At 36.9% G+C, this 21191-nt stretch overlaps 1 protein-coding gene across 2 annotated transcripts in view; it reads right to left on the reverse strand.

Moving 5' to 3' along the window:
• Window positions 1-280: 280 nt before the first annotated feature.
• Window positions 281-21191, reverse strand: part of LOC131152384 (alpha-mannosidase I MNS4) — a 124139-nt gene continuing 103228 nt past the window's right edge. For both annotated transcript variants that reach the window (XM_058104235.1, XM_058104236.1), the window contains 5 exons: window positions 20267-20346; window positions 3861-3996; window positions 2664-2734; window positions 1480-1726; window positions 281-1139 (listed from right to left, as the gene is read on the reverse strand). In XM_058104235.1, coding sequence (XP_057960218.1) covers window positions 1023-1139; window positions 1480-1726; window positions 2664-2734; window positions 3861-3996; window positions 20267-20346 — 651 coding nt within the window. In that variant the 3' untranslated portion in view covers window positions 281-1022. The remainder of the gene's footprint in view (window positions 1140-1479; window positions 1727-2663; window positions 2735-3860; window positions 3997-20266; window positions 20347-21191) is intronic.

A 21191-nucleotide genomic window follows, 5' to 3' on the forward strand; every position in this document is an offset into this window, starting at 1 on the left:
TTTGTGTGAATTTTTTAAAAAAAAAAAAACTGAATACCAATTTAAATTATACTTTGTACAAATCTAAGCTCTAAAGTCTACAAAAATTCTTGTTCCCAATTATAGGTTTAGACCTATTTCAAGGTCTTATTTCCCGAATGATAAAAATTTTGAATTCAAAAACAATTGTTAACCTTCCACCCAATGAATTCATATATGAATAAACCTCTCTCTCTCTCTCTCTCTCTCTCTCTCTCTCTCTCTATATATATATATATATATATGCATGGCCATGCACAAATTGAAGCTTAATATCGTTATTGTTCAAAATAAAGTACTTCCTATCGGACCTTTCCTCGAGAAGCTTATCAATGACTATTCAATTGAAGCAACAAATCAGAAGTTGGAACCAAAACCAATCTTACAACATTTTGGGTGAGAGATTAACCCAGCGTTTAATCATCCCAAGAAGCATAAAAAACCCTTCCTAACATTGGTGTTTAAACCAATCCAATTTTACACAAGTTCTCCAAAATGAAATACACATGCCTGAAAGTGAACAAAATGCCAGTGATTACGCCTCTAGCCTTGGAGCGCCAATAGAGAACTTACAAAACTGAAGGACCTGCTTGTCCTCAAGTTTACATCCATTCCCAAGCTCTCCATGCTTTTCCATCAACTGTTCCAAAGTTGCTTCAACCTATAAGCAAAAATCTCTGTACTGAGTCTTCATTCTAGCTTTACAGGCACACACCATTTCAACCAGAACCACACCTATGCGGTTGCTCTTGCCTTTTATCTTCTGTTAGCTGGAAAGTAAACAGCAGGAAAGAAACAGCCGGCAAATCAAATAGTTCTGAACTTTCATTCCAATCATTCTATTTCCTATATAACCTATATCAGCCAGCCCAAAGATCGATCTTCAACCTCGAGGTAGTTCACTCTGCCTCTCGTTACTCGACTCTTTCGACATTGCTCAATCTAATTAAAGGCAGGCGAATTTTCAGCATTTTGGGTCGGAGACAACCACCAATGAAAGGCTTTCAAATGAAAATAGTCTTTCTATGTTTTGCAGGTTCATTATCTTGACTCGCATCTGTGGAAGCTTGATATGGTATGCCAAACATCTGCCTATGAGAAAGCCCTGGGCAAAAAGCCCGCTGTGGACGCAAGAAACAATTCAAGTTATCCATTAAGAGAATTTTGGCTCGGACTGACAAGCTTTATGCACCAAATTGGATCATATGTACATTGAGACAATGCCCGAACAACTTATACCTTAAACTTCAATGAGATTAAAGATAAACTCTCAAAATCAAAATCAAACCAAGAAGATTAATATTTGTAAAGAAGATTTTACACAATTAAATCAAAATCTCAAGTTGATGGAAGAAAAAAATTTAAATCTTGTTTACGTTACATTATTAAGGGTTAACAGAAATTCAACTTCAGCTCACAGCAAAATACATAAGGAAATTCAAACCAAGAATGTCAACTGACCTTAATCATCCCTGACATAGAATAAGATCCATGAGAAGCAGAGTCTGATGGAAAACTGATGGGACCCAGACCTCCACACAGCCTACTTTGATTTGTTTCCTGGGAAGCAGTTGAGATGTCCGTACTGTAGGTCTCCTGACTCAAGTTGCCAGTCCTACAGTATGCCCCAAAATATGAACAATGTTCACGAACTAGTGATATCTGTGGCGTTGCAGGCAGCAAGTGGCCTTCAGTGGTGAAGATATACCTGCAAGTGCATTTTTACTTATAAAATGGTAAATTTAAGAAAAAAGTAGCCCTGGTACTACAAAATAAGTTGGGATTGAAACCAAAATTTTCAAATGCTAATGCAAAATATAACGAATTGTTTCTTATTGGCTGTTTCCAATTTTCAATTTTCATTGCATTACAGTAAAGAAACAAATTACAATGCGTTTGCCAGCATTTTGGCTTTCTCTGTTGTCAGTTTTCAACTTTTGTGGCAATAACTAAAAATCAGATTTTCTAGTTTCCACTTGTTGTGACTGCTTTAATTTACTTGTCATGGCCTACATAATTTTTTTTACGAAGAAAAATTAGAATATAATTGCTATATAATTTAAAATGAAATAAAATAAAAATATCTCTGCATATTCTTTAAAAAATTTTGAAAAAAAGAAGAAAAATGGTCTACAGAATATTTTCCCATTTTTCAAGCTTCATATACAATAGCAGTATAGTACTGCTCTTGGAGCACAAAGACAACGATATGACTATTTAGTAAATTAATTCTTACGAAATTCTTATTTTTAATTTGGATTATCTTGCATATTTCATTATTCTAATAATTTTTTATTTGATTTAAATTAATTTCTAAAGCTTGATCTATTAAGGTTTAATAGTAGTGCCCTTATAATGCTCAGTACGTGATAAATTTTTTTATGATAATTGAAAAATGGTCCGGTAATAAATTGTTATTTGAAGCAGCGACAAAAATGAACATGCATTTAATCAAGTTAAAATTTCTTTTTCAAGTTTTGGGAATAAAACCAAAGAAGTTGCCAAATTTTCAGTTTTCAGTTTCTATCTTTGGTTTTTAATTTTTGTTTCTGGTTTTCATTTCCACAATTTTTGACAAAGATACCAAGCAACCCCTAACTTTGAGATACTTCAAAGATGAAAAACATTAGACACATAACACTTACTTGTATGGTCCATTCTCAAAAAGGTTATCTGGACCCACAGCCAAGTCAAAAAGAAGCCACAAATACTTAACCTACATAGATTGGCAAACTATTATTAAAAAATGATATGAAAAGGAAAAAAAAAAAAAAAAAAGACTGAAGCATGCAAACGCATGGAGCGCAAAGTCAAACAAGTTCAAAATGCAAGGAACATGAGTACTATCATTAGGCATAACCAGGAGAAATGTATCTCCATCTCTTGCAAAACAAGAGGCTGGAAGGAAAATGAGAACCATGCAACAGGTCCTAGAAACGTGTCTTCTAGGCAAAATTAGGGAAGTCAGTTCCAATGTTTATCCTGGTCGAGCACATTAGATTAAGGCTCAAGTTGGTCCAAGGGTCAGTCCAAAAATATCTAATTATTATGTCTGGGCTTTTGTTCCAATCAATCTATCCCAAACTGACAGGCTAGAGTTGCAAGCCCTCTTCCAGATGCCCAGGCTCCATCAGCTCATGCATTGAAGATTTTGAGGGCATATAGGATCTGTCTGAAGGCAAGTGCCTCCGCCTCAGTACGGAGGGTCTCGGGTTTGAGACTTGGAAGCGGCCTCTCCGAAAATGGGGGTAAGGCTTTCCGACATCCACCTCCCCCAGACCCCACTCAAAGTGGGAACCTTCTGCACTGATTACGGCCCTTTGGAGGATTCCCCATCATTCAGTTGCACTAGATTCTCATTAACAATAAAATATTTAATTCAGCATATATGATCGACTTTTTCATTTGTTTTCTACTAATGACATGCTTCCCATAATGTAACTTCTGAAGTAAAATGTAATACTTAAATATTCAATATCACCTATAACATGTGCTTTATCCTAAGAAATCTCCCAACTAAGAAAACAAAATGACAGTTTGAACACCCGAATCCCAACTACCCACTAATAGAAAATATCATCTTCAAATCAATTTTTATAGCAATGATCTTCTAAACACAAAATAAATGGATAAATCTCAAATAGGAAAATCTCATACTAGGCCTGGACATATATTGTTACCATGTCGCATTTCATATGCCTTGAATGTGCATAAAGGTTTGCCTATTTCTTCGGTTTAATTCAATTACGACAACCAACACCCACCCACCCCAAAAATAAATAAATAAATTAAATATATAAAAGTTGCCACATATAAGGATCCCTCATACAATTGTTCCTTACTGTTTCAGCTAGGAAAAAGCTTTCCATGTGATCTTCCTGTTTGTGAGATTCCACATCTGATATATGGCAGTATCCACAAGGGCATCGAGCTCCATTTTGCAAACTGGCAACCATGTCTCGACCAGCATCAAGATATCTATAAATAAAAAGATTATGCAAGTTATGAAACGAATATATAACAATGATTATCCACATTAATTCAATATATATATATAACTGAAGAAGCCAGACACCAAAAGACAGCTTCATGATTTCAAAGATAAAAATATGTATGAATGATAATTTTCAGTCCAAGAATTTGTTCTCTTCATTTATCATTCCGCTTTACAGTTCACTATTTCCAAATGCAGAAAATGTTATAGATAATAATCAAGCATAAGCATGTGCTTGAGGTGGCAGAAGATAAATTCAGAAGCAACCTTGACAGAAAATGTGTTCAATGCCAACATGAGTGGTTACAGCAAGTCTCCATAAGATGTCTTTTGATGCAGAGGGCATATATACCATTCTTGGCAGGGAAGAAAAGTGGCAAGATGAAAAGGTCAGCTGCAAAAGTGGAGAGATGAAGCATTTTTCTCGTGATTGGTACGACATAAAAAGTGAGGAAACTAGGAGAGATTTCCTGTCATAAAAAGGCACTCAAAGATATGGTAATTTTCTACCCAAACACACAAAAACAAATCATTCAATTTCAATGAATTGATATAGAAAATGAAGATTGAAGAGAAGGGGTTACTAATGTTGTTTTACCGAGTTAACCCTAAAGAAAGGAGGAAACAAAGAACACCTGATGCACAACACTGCCCAGCTACATCAGGGATATGGAGAGGGTATGATGCACACAGCCTTACCTTTGCATTTGGAGAGCATATTTTTGTGATTCAGATCAATGACCTCTGGGTATGTGTAGCACCCTTACCATTGGGCCAATCACTGCCCTCTCATTTTTTTTTATTTCCTCTTATATTTCCACTACCAAAAAACGAAAACAAATTTCTTTGTTCTTCTCATCTGTTCCCCATCACTGCTACTGAGCACAAAAGTTCAAAGAAAAAGTCGCTTTTCTTATACTTCTCTATATCTGCCAGGTCCCAACTATCTTTCTGTCTACTTCTTCATCCTTCATGCCAAGCAAGGATCAACTAATGAAATGTGAATATTGAGATCAAGGTGAGATCCAGCAGAATTCTTATTCAAGCTACAACTTAACAGAGTAATCTTTAAATAACTTGATGGGTGAGGACTTGGAGACCTGGTAAACAGGAGATTCATCGAGATCAAAAGGAAATCTTTGGGACTTCAAGGTGCAAGGCAAGAAGAAAAATCTGACTGGAGTTAAGAGTATGCAAGGAAAAGGAGAATTTCAATTTACTACATTGAGAGTTCAAATGGTTGCTGAAGGCTTCAAATTATTTTTGGCCTGCAAAGGGGGATTAGTTGGTCAGGGGGTTGAGGAGTGTTAATGGTTATTTTAGTCTTTTAGTATTATTATTAAGTCTGTTAATATGTTAGTTAGTCAGAGTAAGGGTAATATGGTTTTTATAATTTATTTGATTTGTATTATAAATAGATGGAGAGACCTATCTTCAATTAGGTCATTCATTTAATCAAGAATTCAACATGGTATTAGAGTGTGATCCATTCTAAACCCTATTACACAAACCATTTCCAGAAAACATCCCCCGTCGCTGCCCTTCTTAGAACCACCACCACCCTTCATTATTTCACAAAACCAACCATATCGCCAAAAACAGAACCATTTGAAACATAACCCTACAAAATCCCATCGCCGGAAACCTCCCTAGGCACCACCACACGCCAGCTGACTGCCAGAAGTCCCAACCCCACGTACAGGTGCGTGAGAGTGATTCCAACCACCTTTTTCTGATTTTTTCCAGCAGCATGTTCTGATTCTTTCCCTAGATTATATTATCAAGTTGTTGGACAAGGTTTTTGCTCAAAGGTCCAATTTTTTTCAATCATGCACTCGTGGTAATCTGTTAGTTGTTGTTCGGCTCGTAAAGGGTTTTTGTAAGTTTCTTGGAGCAGTGGCAGTGTTCATAAGTTGATTCGTGAGGCTGTGTGGCAGTGTTATATAAGTTTGTAGGTGGTTCATCTCGTCCGTGGTTGTTTCGGTGCTTCACCTTGTTTATTTTTGTCCTGATTAGTTTTGGCTGTTCTTGTTTGATAGTGGTGTGGTTGCAGGTCTGTGAGTGTTGGGATGGAGTCTATGAATCCCAAAAACATGTTTCCTTCATCGCTGCCACAGATAACAATTGACCAGTTGGATGGAAAGAATTATGTTCAGTGGTCTAAGGGTGTTTGGGTTTATTTAGCAAGATCAGTGTTTTAAAAGGCAAAGGCATAAGGCGAGGCGTTTTACCCTCCGCAAGGCGAGGTGTAAGCTTCAAGGCATTGAGGCGTAAGCATTTTGGACAGTATTTTTTAAAATAATTAATAAATAAAAAAATTTTATATATAATATAAAAATGAGAAAAATGTTAGAATAATGGAGAAACAACTAAAAACATAATTCTTAAGTATCATATAGGCCAATTTTAGCTAACAAACTCAAACAATGCATCTTAAATATTTTTCTCCATCAACTTCTTTTATGTATTTCCAAACAAAATCTTTTTTCTGCCCCTTGGAATCAGCTTCAGACATGTTTCAGCAAGTGCAGCAAGATTTTAAGGAATTAAAATCTAAACAAAAACCTCAGAGACGAGACGAGAACCTTAGACCTGTCGGACAGAGACTAAAAGCTTGAAGGAATCCTCAGAGATGGATGAGAAGCTTGGACAAATCGTTGAAGGCAGTCGTCGAGTCTTCAGAGAGGGAGAAGAAGCTTCACTAAGAGAGGACGAGTCGAGAGAGCAGAAGCTTCGTCGAGGATTCGAAGAGAGAGTAAAGGCTTTGTTGAGGCTTCGAAAGAGAAATCAGAGGCTTCATCGAGGCTTGGAGAGAGAGCATAAGCTTTGTCGAGCTTCGTCGAGGCTTCGAAGAGAGAGCAGAGGCTTCATCAGGCTTCATCGACAGAGCAAAGGAGAAGAAGCTTCGCGGGAGAGAGAGGGAGGATAGGGTTTCAGTGTGTTCTGGGTTTTGGCCTTTTAAAAATGTGTTTTAAACCAGCAATACCAAAGGCGTACACCTTGAATCTGAGGCATAAAAGACAAGTTTTTTTCCCCGATGCGTACGCCATCTCGCTTGAGACGTACGCTTTTATGGAGTTACGCTTTTTCACTTATGCCTTGGTGCATTTTTGGCCTAAAACGCCTCAAGGGCGCGCCTCAATTAGGCCTTTCAAATCACTAAGCAAGATTATGAAAATCTGACCACTTGCTCCAATTTGATCCTTTTCATAAGAAGATAAAAGAAGTGTGGATTCAAGAAGATGCCTTGATTATTTACCTCTTGTGGAATTCAATGGAGCCTCAGATTGCACAGATGTGTATGCCTCTAGATACATGCAAGTAGATTTGAGATTATGCCAAGCTTCTATACTCTAGTAACATTACACACATGGTCTTAATTTCCACATAATTGTCAAAATTTAAATCAAAATTTCCAGTTTCCATCACCCTTGAAATTGAAATGGTAGTCAATTTCCATCTTGCATAATTTCCGTTGAAATCTCAACAAATAATTCAAAATTTATCGAAATCTTGAAATTTTAGCGAAAGTTGTAAAAAATTTAACTATATAATGAAATTTTCTCGGAATTCAAATGAGAGACTTAGGAGTGAAGTGAAATTTCTCTTTTAGTTTATTTGATTGATTTTTATCAAAACAAGAGATCATTACAAGTTCTTTTGAAATTATATGAAAAAAAAAAAAAAAAAACTTACAACAACATTTTATTTAACTATTTATGTCTAAATTATCATTATTTGCATGATAAATAATATTTAAATGATTTATGAATTTCATTTGTATTACTTAAATATGTTTAATGTACATTATCTTACAAATATGTTTGACACACATACTATATTACAACTTTTCCACCTCATTCACAGCATAAATGTATTTAACTTGTAATATATTAGTCCTAAAACTTATATTATCATGTTAACCATTCCAAAAGTTTCATAAAGAATTCCATGCTTTACTATTGATTTCCGTTATTTTTTCAAATCAAAATCAAAATTTCCATAAAAAATTTTGTACTTTTGGAGCTTCGAAATTGGGTCGAAATCGAAATTTAAGACCTTGATTACACGTATGTATGATTTACTCCAAGATACTTTCATTTAAATAGGGAGAAAGGATCATTACAAATTATTTTGGAGAAAAGAAATGTATTCATGAGGAGTTTAACATTGTGCAACTTATAACCACTAATGTTCGTGAGATGTAGAAGCAGAGGGAACAGATGACAATTCTCCGGGTTCTAGCAAGCTTGAAACTCGAGTTTTGAGGAAGTCCGCTCCTAGATACATAGTAGTGTAGAATTGCCATAATTTGATGATGTTTATTTTCATATCCTTCGTGCTTCCTTTAGCACACATTCTCCCGCTCTTGCATTTGGTTCTAAAAGGACAGCCTTTGCTACACATAGTGATTCTATTTCTTTACCAAACAATTGCAGAAGTTATTTAGGTGGTCCAAGGCGTTGTGGTGGTAAAGATGGATGAGGTATAGGCACTCCTCGCAAGCCCCCTCATTGTGGACGAGGTAATCATACTATTGAGCAGCGTTGCCAATGCAGCCATCACCAACTCCACACATTTGGGGCAGCCAATGCATCCACCACCAACTCCACACCTTTGGGGCCAAGTAGGGGCAACGTACTGTATCTATGTTGGATGAAGAGTCTTCCAAGTTCCAGCAACATCAAGTGTCACAACAAGCTTCTCTTCCCATTGAATCTCTTGCCAAAACAGCTAATCCCACATCCTGCCTATCATCCAGTACTTCTCATCCTAGACCTTGGGTTATAGACTCTTCTACCACTGATCATATCACAAGTGTACCTAATCTCTTTTGTACTCTTCAGTATCCTGAAAATTTACCTCGTCTCACTCTTACTAATGGATCCGCCACTGTTGCTACGAGAATTGGGATTGTAAATTCCACTTCTTCTATTTCTCTTCCTTTGGTTTTGTTTATCTCCAAGTTTCCTTCCAATCTTATGTCCGTTAGCAAGATTACCAAATCCATGAATTGTTCAATAACATTCTTCTCTAGTTCTGTGGTCATTCAAGATTTGAAGACGAGGAAGACAATTGTCAGAGGATGTGAAGCTGGTAGACTTTATCATTTTGAGCCACTATCTCCTTCTACTGTTTGCACTGCTGCTGCCGCATATCTCCAAATTCCTTGTCGCCATCATCATCCTTCATTGGAAAAGTTGAAGCATCTAGTTCCTAATTTAAGTTATGTGTCTAGTCTTGATTGTGAATCTTGTCAGTTGGGAAAGCGTCATTGTGTCCCTTTTGCTTCCCAAGTCAATAAACGGTTTGCAAGCCCTCTCATGTTAGTCCATTCTAATGTTTGGGGTGCTTATAGAGTTGTGTCCAAGCTGCATTTCCGGTACTTTGTAACTTTTTTGGATGATTATTCAAGGATGACTTGGCTATATTTAATAAGAGATTGTTCAGAGTTATTTCATATATTTTGTGCCTTTTGTTATGAAATAAGGACTCATTTTGATTTGCCAATTCAAATACTTCATAGTGATAATGCTAAAGGGTATTTCAATACTCAATTCACTACTTACATGACTTAGTTTGGTTATTCATCAATCATCCAGTGTCTTAACTCCTTAAGAAAATAGGGTTATAGAGAGGAAAAATAGACATATCCTTGAAATCACTTGCACCTTACTCTATCAAATGCATGTACCTAAAGTTTGGAGTGATGTTGTACTTACTGCTTGCTATCTTATCAATAGGATGCCATCCTCTGGTTTTTAGTGGTGAAATTCCCTACTCCATTCTCATTCCTAATTCACCTCTATTCTCTCTACCTCCTTGTATATTCGGGTTTTTGTCCATTGTTCAATTAACTCCCGAGGTGGATAAGTTGGATCCTTATGCTATAAAATGTATTTTCTTGGGCTACTCATATACTCAAAAGGGATATCATTGTTATAGTCCTATGATGCATTGCTTCTTTGTTTCTGCAGATGTTACCTTGTTTGATTCTGCACCTTACTACACTCAGTCATTGAGTGCTTTTGATCTCAATGAGTCTTTTCCTTTGTCTAATCTTCCAGATTCTAGTTTGCTGTCTTTACTCAATCAACCACCTATGTCTCTATGAAGTTTAAGTTCTTCTCATCATCCTGATCATCCTAATTTGCAAGTGTACACTGGCAACTCCAAGGAAGAGAGTCCCTTTTAGCTTCTACTACCACGCCTTCGGTTTCCTCTTTTGATGACCATTTCCCACGATATTGATCCTCCCATACTCATGGAGTCACCCTATTTCTGCTTATTTGCTAAGCAACCTAGCTACGATAACCTTCGTACCTTTGGTTGTGTATGTTTTGTTCATTTACCTCCTCATGAGCAACATTAATTATCTGCTCAATTTGTTCGATGTGCATTCTTGGGATATAATGTGTGTCAAAAGGGATTTGTTTACTATGATCCTGCATTACATCGTACACGCATTTCTAGGAATGTTATTTTCTTTGAAAATCAACATTTCTTTCCTGTGTCCTCTATACCCTCCTCTTCTACCGTGATTCTCCCCTCCTTTGAGGAGCAATTCTCGAATCCTCATCAAGTCAGTTCTCGTTTTAAACCAAGTATTGTGTATACGCAACGCTCTTGCCCATAGTCTCTTCAAGTAGCTCATCTAATATTTGATCCTACCACACTCCAGATTCAATCAGTTGCAGCACCTCCAAAGCCTTTGGTACGTCGCTCTTCTCGAGTGTCTATACCCCCGGATAGGTATGGGTTTCTCTCTTCAATTTCTGGCAATTCTGTTTCAGCTTTTACTGCTGCATTGTCCAATTTAGATATTCCCAAATCCTACTCACACGTTGCCAAGCATGATTGTTGGCGACAAGCTATGCAGGAAGAAATTGCCGCTCTAGAGGCGAATCACACCTGGGGCATTGAGCCTTTTCCTCCCACCATTGTTCTTTTGGGTTGTAAATGGGTTCACTCACTCAAGGTCCGATCTGATGAAAGTCTGGATCGTTACAAAGCTCACCTTGTTGCACTTGGAAATAATCAGGAATATGGTGTCAATTATAAAGATACCTTTGCTCTTGTGGCTAAGATGACTACTGTTTGTACGATTCTGGCTAGAGTGTATTTATATGTAGCCACCCCTGGGCTTGTTTCCCTCTCCAGATTCACATAAGTGTAAGCTTCGTCGCTCTCTTTATGGTCTCAAACAAGCTTCGAGGGCCTGATTTGATAAATTCAGCACCACTTTATTACAATTTTCATTCAAGCAGAGCAAGTATGACACTTCATTGTTTCTTCGGAAATCAGGCATAAGTATTGTTGTTCTTTTGGTTTATGTTGATGATATTGTGATTACTAGTTCCGATTCTGCTTTTACTTGCTTAGCTCAACACTCATCTCTCAGAGTCCTCTCATATGAAAGATCTTGGGTCTCTCACATATTTTCTTCGTCTTGAGGTGAATCGTAGTCCGTCTGGCATTTCACTCAATCAACATAAGTATGCTAGCGACTTGGTGGCCATAGCTGGCCTTCAGAAGGGTACTTTTGTTGATACTCCCATGGAATTAAATGTCAATCTTCGCAAAAAAGGAGGGTGACTTACTTGTTGAACCCAGTTTATACCAGAAATTGGTGGGTAGTCTTGTCTATCTCACCATTACTAGACCAAACATTTCTTTTGTTGTACAGCAAGTCAGCTAGTTTCTTTAGACTCCTCGTCATCTTCATTTGGTTGCTGTTCGTAGGATCATATGCTATGTTCATGGCACTTCCGCCCGTGGTTTATTCTTCCCTGTAGGCAATTCTACTCGCCTTGTTGCATATAGCAATGCTGATTGGGCTGTTTATGCGGATATGCGTCGCTCCATCACTGGTTGGTGTGAGTTCTTAGGTGATGCATTGATCTCTTGGAAGAGTAAGAAGCAAGACAGAGTTTCTAAGTCATCGACGGAATTTGAATACCGAGCGATGTCACTTTCTTGTTCTGAAATTATTTGGCTTCAAGGTTTGCTTGCTAAGCTAGATTTTTCTAAGAGCGATCCTACACCTCTACATGCCGATAATACAAGTGCTATCTAGATCACCGCCAATCCTTTCTATCATGAGTGCATGAAGCATATTGAAGTGGATTGTCACTCTATCCGTGAAGCATTTGAAGCTCGGGTTATCACTCTTCCACATATTTCTAGTGAATTACAAATTGTGGATATCTTCACCAAGGCTCTCACTCGTCATCAACATTGCTTTCTAAGTAGCAAATTGATGCTTGTTGATCAACCAACATCAATTTGAGGGGAGCGGTCAACGGAACAGCAAACAGCAAAGCAAAACATTTCTTTCCTTACTTCAGCCCACAATTATTTCCTTATTTCTCAATTCATTATTTTGTATAGTTAGCATATATTTAGTTTACATGTATAGGGCTAGAATCATGCTAGAACTTATTTACTTTCCATGTACAACATTCTTGTAAAGTCTATATATAATATACAGAACTCAAGGCCAAACCATTCGGCCATTCACACAATACTTTGACAATTTCACAGTCACTCGGCCAAACATATCTTTTGCAACAAGTGCTGTGAGTCAATTTTTGAATTCTCCAAGGGCAAGTCACTAAGATGCAGTAATTAACATCTTGAGATATCTCAAGATGCACCTAAGAGAGGTCTTCTACATCGAGATTAGAGTCACACATATATTCAGGGATATACAAATGTAGATTGGGCCAGGTTGCCTTCCAATCGAAGATCCAAAATTGGGTATTGTATCTTCGTTTGTGGTAATTTGGTTTCCTAGAAGAGTAAGAAACAAACTATGGCGGCTAGGTCAAGTGCTGAATCAGAGTATAGAGCTATGGCTCACACTTCTTGTGAACTTATTTGGTTGAAGAACATGTTGGAAGAATTTGATTTTCCACATTCTTAGTCTATGGAGTTGATGTGTGATAATCAAGTTGCTCTTCATATTGCCTTCTAACCCTGTCTTCCATGAGTGACGAAAACACATTGAAGTTGATTGCCATTTTGTTGGGGAGAAAATTGTGCAAAAGCTCATTACTACCACTTATGTGAAGTCCGATATGCCACTTGCTAATTTGTTTACCAAAGGTTTGGGGGGTGCTCGTGTTAAATTTATTTGCAATAACCTAGGAGCATATGATGTCTATGCTCCAGCTTGAGGGTGGGAAGTGTTAGGTTAATTTAGTCTTTCAGTATCGTTATTGTGTTAGTATGTTAATTAGTCGAAGTTAGTAAGGGTATTATGGTCATTAGAATGTATTTGATTTGTATTATAAATAGAGAGAGAGGCCTATCCTTGAGTTAGGTCATTCATTTAATCAAAAACTCAACAAGGAGGAATGACAAACCTCTCCTTTTTTTCTGACCAACTGCAATTCCAATTGGAATACATTAGAGCTTATGGAAGTGAATAGTGGAGGAACATTACCAATCATCTTTCCATCAGGTTTTAAAGGAAAAGACTAGTGGAAAATCTTGGGTTTCTTGAAAGATCCAGGCAAGCTAAAGTTGAAGGACTCGACAATGAAGGGAAAAAGATGGGTCTTCTTTGAAAGGGAGGCAGGAGTCGAAGCAAGATACTGATGAGACTATGGAAGATTGTGTGAACTGCTGCAAGCGAGTGAAATCTTCTATTAGACCTTCTATTGATAGTAGACAAGTTTTTCGGATTCAGCAAAGGATCCAATGAGCCACAATCAGAGTCTACAGCAGCAAGATTCCAATTGTAAGTTCTTTTGATAATGCAATTATGTGTGCTAAAGAGATTAGATAAACGAAAGTAGGTGCGGCCAATGTTTTGGGGGTTAAGTAATCAGTTTGGGCTGGATGTTCCAATGTTTATAATCGGAGAGAGCTTATTTATACAGGTTCCGAGATGTGAAAAGTTTTTGAAAGAGACAAATTAGTCCTAATGGATGTAAAATTAAGTCTTTTAGAGAGGAAGAAGGATGGTGGCTTTACTGTTTGGAGAGTTCGATGAAGGTGAATGTGGCATGGATGAGAAGGTTGGTGAGGGGGGACAGGTAAGAGGTTTAAAAGAGTTGGGATGATGCTTTTGATGACGATTGTAATTGTAAATTGCAATAATGAGTTTGCATGTGACAATTTCTTATTGGATTACTTTTGCAAATTTGGATACGACTCATATCCATTAGATATATGGGTGATATTTCTCATGTGTCTCCAACTATGTTAGAAGATATAGAAAATATTCCTATCTTTGGAGTCTGGAGGGGTTGGATGAAGAAAATTAGGCGAATGATAACAAAGAGAATAGCATTTTGCTTACCCCTGCAACTACTGTGAAGAAAGTTAATGGAAAGGATATGGAAGCTCAACAGCTGATGGAGAAGATGGCAGTATTTGTCTGATGCAGGAAACAAAGAGGTTCAGCGGCAACAAAAGGTCAACATGAATAAGTTAATTTAAAGTGCTCAATTAATTATGAAGGGGTTGAAAAAAGGAGTTTATTTTCATCGTAGCTGTTCAGTTTTTCTTTATATTCTTTTCTGCTTGCTTTTGGTTTTTGTGTGGGAACTTCTTGTCCTCCTGCTTCTCTCCTCCCTTCAAATAAATTTCTTTTTTCTTATATGAAAAAAGGACTCGACCCTGAGTTTTTGAATGACATGGGAATCTCAAGCAAACTAAGGGGATTTTGGACCAAATCGTGGATCCTGCAGAAGGCCATTTTACTTTTCATGTTGATGCGTACAAGGTGTGTTGACAGGAAACTTTAACACTTATGGTGAAAGATCAAAGGAAGAACCAGACAGGAGGAGGGAGAGTGAAAAATTCAATACAACTGGGTCCAAAGGAGGGAGAGGAAGCTCAGTCTGACTAGGAAAAAGCTTGATAGTTGAGCACAACTGGAAGTCACGACTTTCAAAGCTCAAAATAATTTTGAGATGGACTCGAGGGGGAAACTTGTTCATCCAAGCTCTTTCAAAGAATTTTGGGCCCAATTCAAAGAGTTTGGAAGGTAATGAAATTAGGCCTCCATCAGTTGCAAAGCCCAGTACAAATGGACAATCAGCAAGGATCATGGACTGAAAACTTCGAGCCCTAAAAAAAAGGCTTAATTGATAAAAGCCCAAAGTCCCAAGTTCTGGAGGCCCATCTGGAGACTTTGTTCCTAACAAGTTGTCACCAGGTAGGAGAAATCCATTGGGGTGGCTTGGGGGAAAATTTTCCTTCTCTACAGTGCAGCTGGAGATGTCCATGTTTGCCTCATGTTTTGGGGTGTACATGCTTTGTTCATTTTCTCCATAATGATCAAGAGTTCAAGATAAATTGTCTCCTCACGCAGTTAAATATGTTCTGTTTACTGCTCTTACACCTAGAAAGGCTATAGATTTTATGATCCTCAAGCTCATAGAAGTTGTGTCAATGCCTTGGAAACCTTTTTTCAGGAGATATTATTTTTCTAGTGTTAGTTCTTCCAGATGAGTATTCCTTGTCAATCTACTAATCCTGGTTCTCTCTCTGGTGTTCATCCTCCTGTTCCTACTCTTATACCTCTAGAAGATACATCTATTCTTCTTCCCTATATGCCACTTGCTGAAGAAATTATTGAAGGCCTATGAGTGACATAAGCTAGGTACCCACTATCATCACGCAGCTGCCTCTCCTGCCCTTCATTATTACAGCTTTTAGCTCTCAACTAGACTTGTATTTGCCCAGAAGACCAGAACTTGTATTCAGAATTCCTTGGTCATTTATCCTATTGCTAATTCTGTTTCAGCTTTTCATGTTACTTCTACCATGCATTTTTTTGCCATGCCTATTTCTTCACATGTCAAGGCACTTGCTCATCATGGGTGGAAGCATGCAATCAATGTAGAAATAGAGGCCTTGGTTTCTTAGGGGGCATTGGCGGAGCTTCTGTTTGGTAAAGAATTGGTTGTGTCGTTGGGTATATACCATCAAATATGTCCCTTGTGATTCTATTCAAAGACTTGAAGGGTATACATGCAAATGACATTGATTATTTTGAGACTTTATCTTCTGCTGGATTTTGTTCATGTTTTAATTTTGTTGGCTCTCAACTTTGTTTGGCCCTTATACTAGTTAGATGCCAAGAATGCTTTCTTACATTGGGACAGAAGCGATGAACATCAAGCAACCTCTAGAGTACGCAGCTCGGGGAAGAGTAGCATTACTTGTTAGTTGCAAAGGCCATTTATGGTCTTAGGTAGTCTCCTAGACCCTAGTTTGATAAATGCAGTATGGTGTTACTTTGAACCATGGTCTTAAATTCCCACGACATTGTTGAAATTTCCATCGAAATTTCCGGTTTCTGTTACCCTTTTCCGCCTTGCATAATTTCCATCGAAATCTCTACGAATCATCTAAAATTTATCGAAATCTCGAAATTTTAGCAAAACTTGTCAAAATATTTTAACTATACAATGAAATTTCCTCAAAATTCAAATGAGAGATTTAGGAGTGAACTGAAATTTCTCTCTTAATTTATTTTATTTGTTTTTACCAAAAAAAAATATAATTACAAGTGCTTTCGAAATTATATGAAAAATAAACTTACAGCAACATTTTATTTAGTTATTCATGTCCAAATTATCATTATTTGTATAATAAATAATATTTAAATGATTTATGAATTTCATTTGTATTAACTGAATATCTTTAATGTACATTATCTTACAAATATGTTTGATACACATACTATATTATATCTTTTCCATCTAATACATAATATGTATTTAACTTGTAATATATTAGTCTTAAGACTTACATTATTATGTTTGTTAACCATTTCTAAAGTTTCACAAAGAATTCCATGTTTTACTACTGATTTCCGTTATTTTTTGAATCAAATCGAAATCGAAATTTCCGTACTTTTGGGGCTTCGAAATTTGAGTCCAAATCAAAATTTAAGACCTTGCTCTGAACATTCTGTTTTTGTCCACAAAGGGGAGATGAGTGTGGAGCTTCTTTTAGTTTATGTAGATGAGATCAACATAGAGATCTTAGCAGGATTGCATGTGTTAAATGTTGGCTTTAGCAAAAATTTCAAACCAAGAACCTAGGAATCCTTTGTTATTTTCTTGGTATTTGGTATTGAGATTGTACAATGTACCAAAAGCTTAAACTTGCCTCTGCCAAAATACTCTCTAGGTTTGCTAATGAGACTAGGATGTTGGGTACTATACCATATGGATCCAAAGGTAGGGTTGTCTAGGGATTTAGAACCTGACTTCGAAGACAAGCATAGGTATAGAAAGTTGGTGGGCAGGCTGACGTATTTCATTGTCAGGATACATAATATAGCTTTTGCAGTGGAGGGAGGTCAGTTTATGGAAAATCCCAAGCGGGCACACTAAGGCACTGATTGTAGAATTCTTCTATGTCTTAAGTGCTCACCTAGTAAAAGGTGGGTGTACCAGTGTAATAGATTTTTGATATCATTGGATACTCAGATGCAGATTGGACTACTCTGTTGAATACCATAGGTTCACTACTGGGTATTGTACATTGGCAAAAACAAACTAAAATGGTAAGATCTAGGACTGAAGCAAAGCTTTGACAACAAAGCCTACGAATATGTGTTGTGATAATTTTGCTGCCATCTATATTCTACAAATCTTATGTTTTATGAGAGGACAAAGCACATTGAAGTTGATTATCACTTTGCGAGCAAAGTTGTGATGGAAAAAGATCATAAAAAAAGGGAAACAAAAAAAGCAACATCTAGTGCAGAAATCTCATGAAGATTGTGGGCATAGTTACCTGGGTTGCTGCCTGCTCCCTGGAACCACGATCCAGATCGCACGTACTGATTCATGGGTTAGTAGCGTCTGGGATCCAATTCCCCAAAAGCAACGAACCAGATTTGTTAACCATTTTCAAATAGAAAATAAGATGAAAATATTCACAAGGTTCAAAAATCATGTGAAAGTACTCACTGCTGCTGAGAAGCTTGCCATGGAGAGAGAGAGAGAGAGAGAGAGAAGAGAGCTTTCTGCGACTGTGAAGCCTGTGCCAAAAGAGAGAGAAAGAGAGGGGGGGCTTCCTGCTGCAGTGAAGCCTGTGACAGGAGAAAGAATAGGGCTTCCTGCTGCTGCAAAGCCTGCAACAAGAGAGAAGAGGGCTTCCCGCTTCTGCGAAGCCTACGATGGAGAGAGAAAAAAGGCTTTTGCTGCTGTCATGATGGATGGATTGAACAGAGACACAGAGAGAGAGAGAGAGAGAGAGAGAGAGATGACAGAGGAGAGTGAGAGCGGTTTGAGTGACTGAGAATTTTATTAGAGTAAATCTGGTAAGTATTCCATCCTAAGTAAATAATTCAAAACATACTGCGATCCAACATACCATATTGACTAATCGACCCAAATAAGTGGTTCATGTGTACCACAATGAGAAATGGAGTACCAATTAGGCCTACCTTCCACGACCCCCACCCCCACAGGTGATATTTATACAACTCCAGCTTGGGCAGGGAAGAGGGTAAGGTGTTGCTGAGTTAGCAGGTCAGCTAGAGTATTTTATGCTTATTGTGTGTGAGGGATGTTTGGGTCATCAGAAATTGTTTCAATTAAATGGGCAACTTAGGTGAGCGAGCATCTATTTCACCATCTCCCTTAGCTGACTGATTCTTTGACACTAATTCTTCCTCATGTACAACACATATTTTAAGACTACTTTAATAATTTCATGACACCTGAAATGCTTCTGAAAGTATGCAAACCAGGGGTCTCAACATTAGTTCAATCCTATAGGCTGCTTCAGTTTTCAAATCACTGATAGTGCATGAGGGCACTCAAGTCTTCACTGAGAGAGAGAGAGAGAGAGAGAGAGGGGGGGGGGGGAGGTGAGGACGAGCGGAGTGGCAAGAAGCGGTACTATTTTTTATAGTAACTTAATGGCATTGTCTTGCAATCATGATCTTAAATGTCCACAAAATTGTCAAGTTTCAGTTGAAATTTCTGCTTTTCACCGCCCTCAAAATTGAAATGGCAGTCAAATTCCATGTTAAAAAAATTTCATAAAAAATTCAATAAATCATCCGAAATTTATCAAAATTTTGAAATTTCAGTAAAAATTGTTGAAAATTTAAATATATAATGAAATTTTTTCCAAATTCAAATTTGAGATTCAAATCCAAATAGAAAAATTTCTCTCAATTTGTCTAATAAAATTAAAACTAAAGATTATTACGACAACTTTAGAAATTATAAGAGAAATTAAACTTAGATAGTAGCTACAACAGTTGTTTTAATGGCAGGGAACTGGATATTAGCTACAAAGTTTTATTTTGACCATTTAATTTATGTCTAAAATTATCTCTATTTGCCTAATAAATAATATCTAACTAATTTATGAATTTTATTAATGTTAATTGAATACGTTTAATATGATTATTATGTTACAGTATTGAGCATGATTATATGTCAGTTTTTGCACCCTGTACACAACATACACTGATGTATTTTATTTATAACATTTTGGTTCTACTTCTTGCATTATTGTCCAAATCATAGTTACCAGAAAATGCTAACACCCTAGAGAACCAAGTACTGGTATGAATAGTTAAAAGTGCGGAATCAGCACATATTAAGTCTATTTCTATCATTATTAATCTTTTGCATTTAGAAACACCTCAGTGTCCTCTCCAAAATATACAAATGTCATTACACTTTTTCACCAATATATCTATTTAAGCATACCCCTACATTCCACATTTTAGAGCATGCACCACCCTACGATCCCATTCCCGCTCCCATTCCACGTACCAGAGTGCTGCGCATGCTAGGTAACAATGGTCCATAGAATTTCTAAACTTTCACAAAAGAGCTCCATGCCTTAAAACTAATTTCCAGACATCAGCATTGAAATTTCCATATTTTTGAATCCTTAAAAATAGTCAAAAATCAAAATTTAAGATGTTGGTTACAATTAGAAAGGATTATTCATATCATAAGCAGAAATTATACTGGTGATAGCACCAAAAAGACACAAAATATACAACTAACATTCCCAATTTCAAATAACTTGCGGAGGTATATTTTTCACATAAAATGCAAAATATGTCAACCAAATTACAAGATATAGTTTAGAAATCAGATAGACAACAATTATCAAGCTAACAATTTTCAATTAATGCTATTTTAACAGTATATAAAGTATTATATATTAATTTAAAACAAAAAACAAAAAACAAAATGAAGCAAAATAGCCATTATAAAAAAATATTTAAATCAAATCAAAATGGTTCACCTGGGATCTCGGGTAGCTTTGTAAAGCCAGAATGTGCTCTCAATTAACTCTGGACGCAGAGGATAGCTTTTCTGGCCATGCTGTAAGCAGGCAAAGTTTCATGAATAATTCTAGAGAGACGATTATGTGACAACAGACAAATGAGAGATCTACTACTAGTACGAAGGAAGCTATCATTTTCCAAGAAAGAAGCAAAATTTGAACGTAAATATGGAGCTAGTTCAAAGAGATCCAAAAAGCCATGTTGTATGAACATGGACTCGAAAAGTAATGTTTTGATGCGATGACTTGAATGAACATACCAACTCACAAGTAGCAAGTACATATATATATATATATATGTGTGTGTGTGTGTGTGCGTGTGTGTGTGCGCATGTTACATTCATTGCATGTGATTGCAAGTGATTAATCTTGAGTAATATGTTTAAATAATTTATAATATAACTCAGATGTTTTTTAAAATAGATTGATAATATGCTAACACAATTGTGTTTATAAATTCAAGTACTACTACTAAAGTAATTATTAATGGTTATTTTGATCATTTAGCATTACTAGTATGTGCTAGAGTTATGTTAGTAAGTGTGAGTTAGTAGGGTTATTATGGCCATTGGTATGTACTTGACATATATTGTATATAGAGGCAGAGACCTATCATTGAGGGACAGTCTTCTGTTTTACCCAATTATTCAAACATGGTATCAAAGCAAGATTCGACCTAAACCCTATCATCAAACCAAACCCCAAACCTGATCATCCTATGCAAATCTGCTGCTGTAGGAGGATCATCCATACTTTTAGAGGTTAGAATCAAGTACAGAGGTGAAAGTAGGGCTGTACATGCAGATACGGTAATATACGTTGTCAGGAAAACACTGCAGCCTCCACAAACTTCCTGGACAGCACTGCCTTCTTCAAAATCTCA

This window comes from Malania oleifera, chromosome 3, assembly GCF_029873635.1.
Source record: "Malania oleifera isolate guangnan ecotype guangnan chromosome 3, ASM2987363v1, whole genome shotgun sequence".
Taxonomy (NCBI): domain Eukaryota; kingdom Viridiplantae; phylum Streptophyta; class Magnoliopsida; order Santalales; family Ximeniaceae; genus Malania; species Malania oleifera.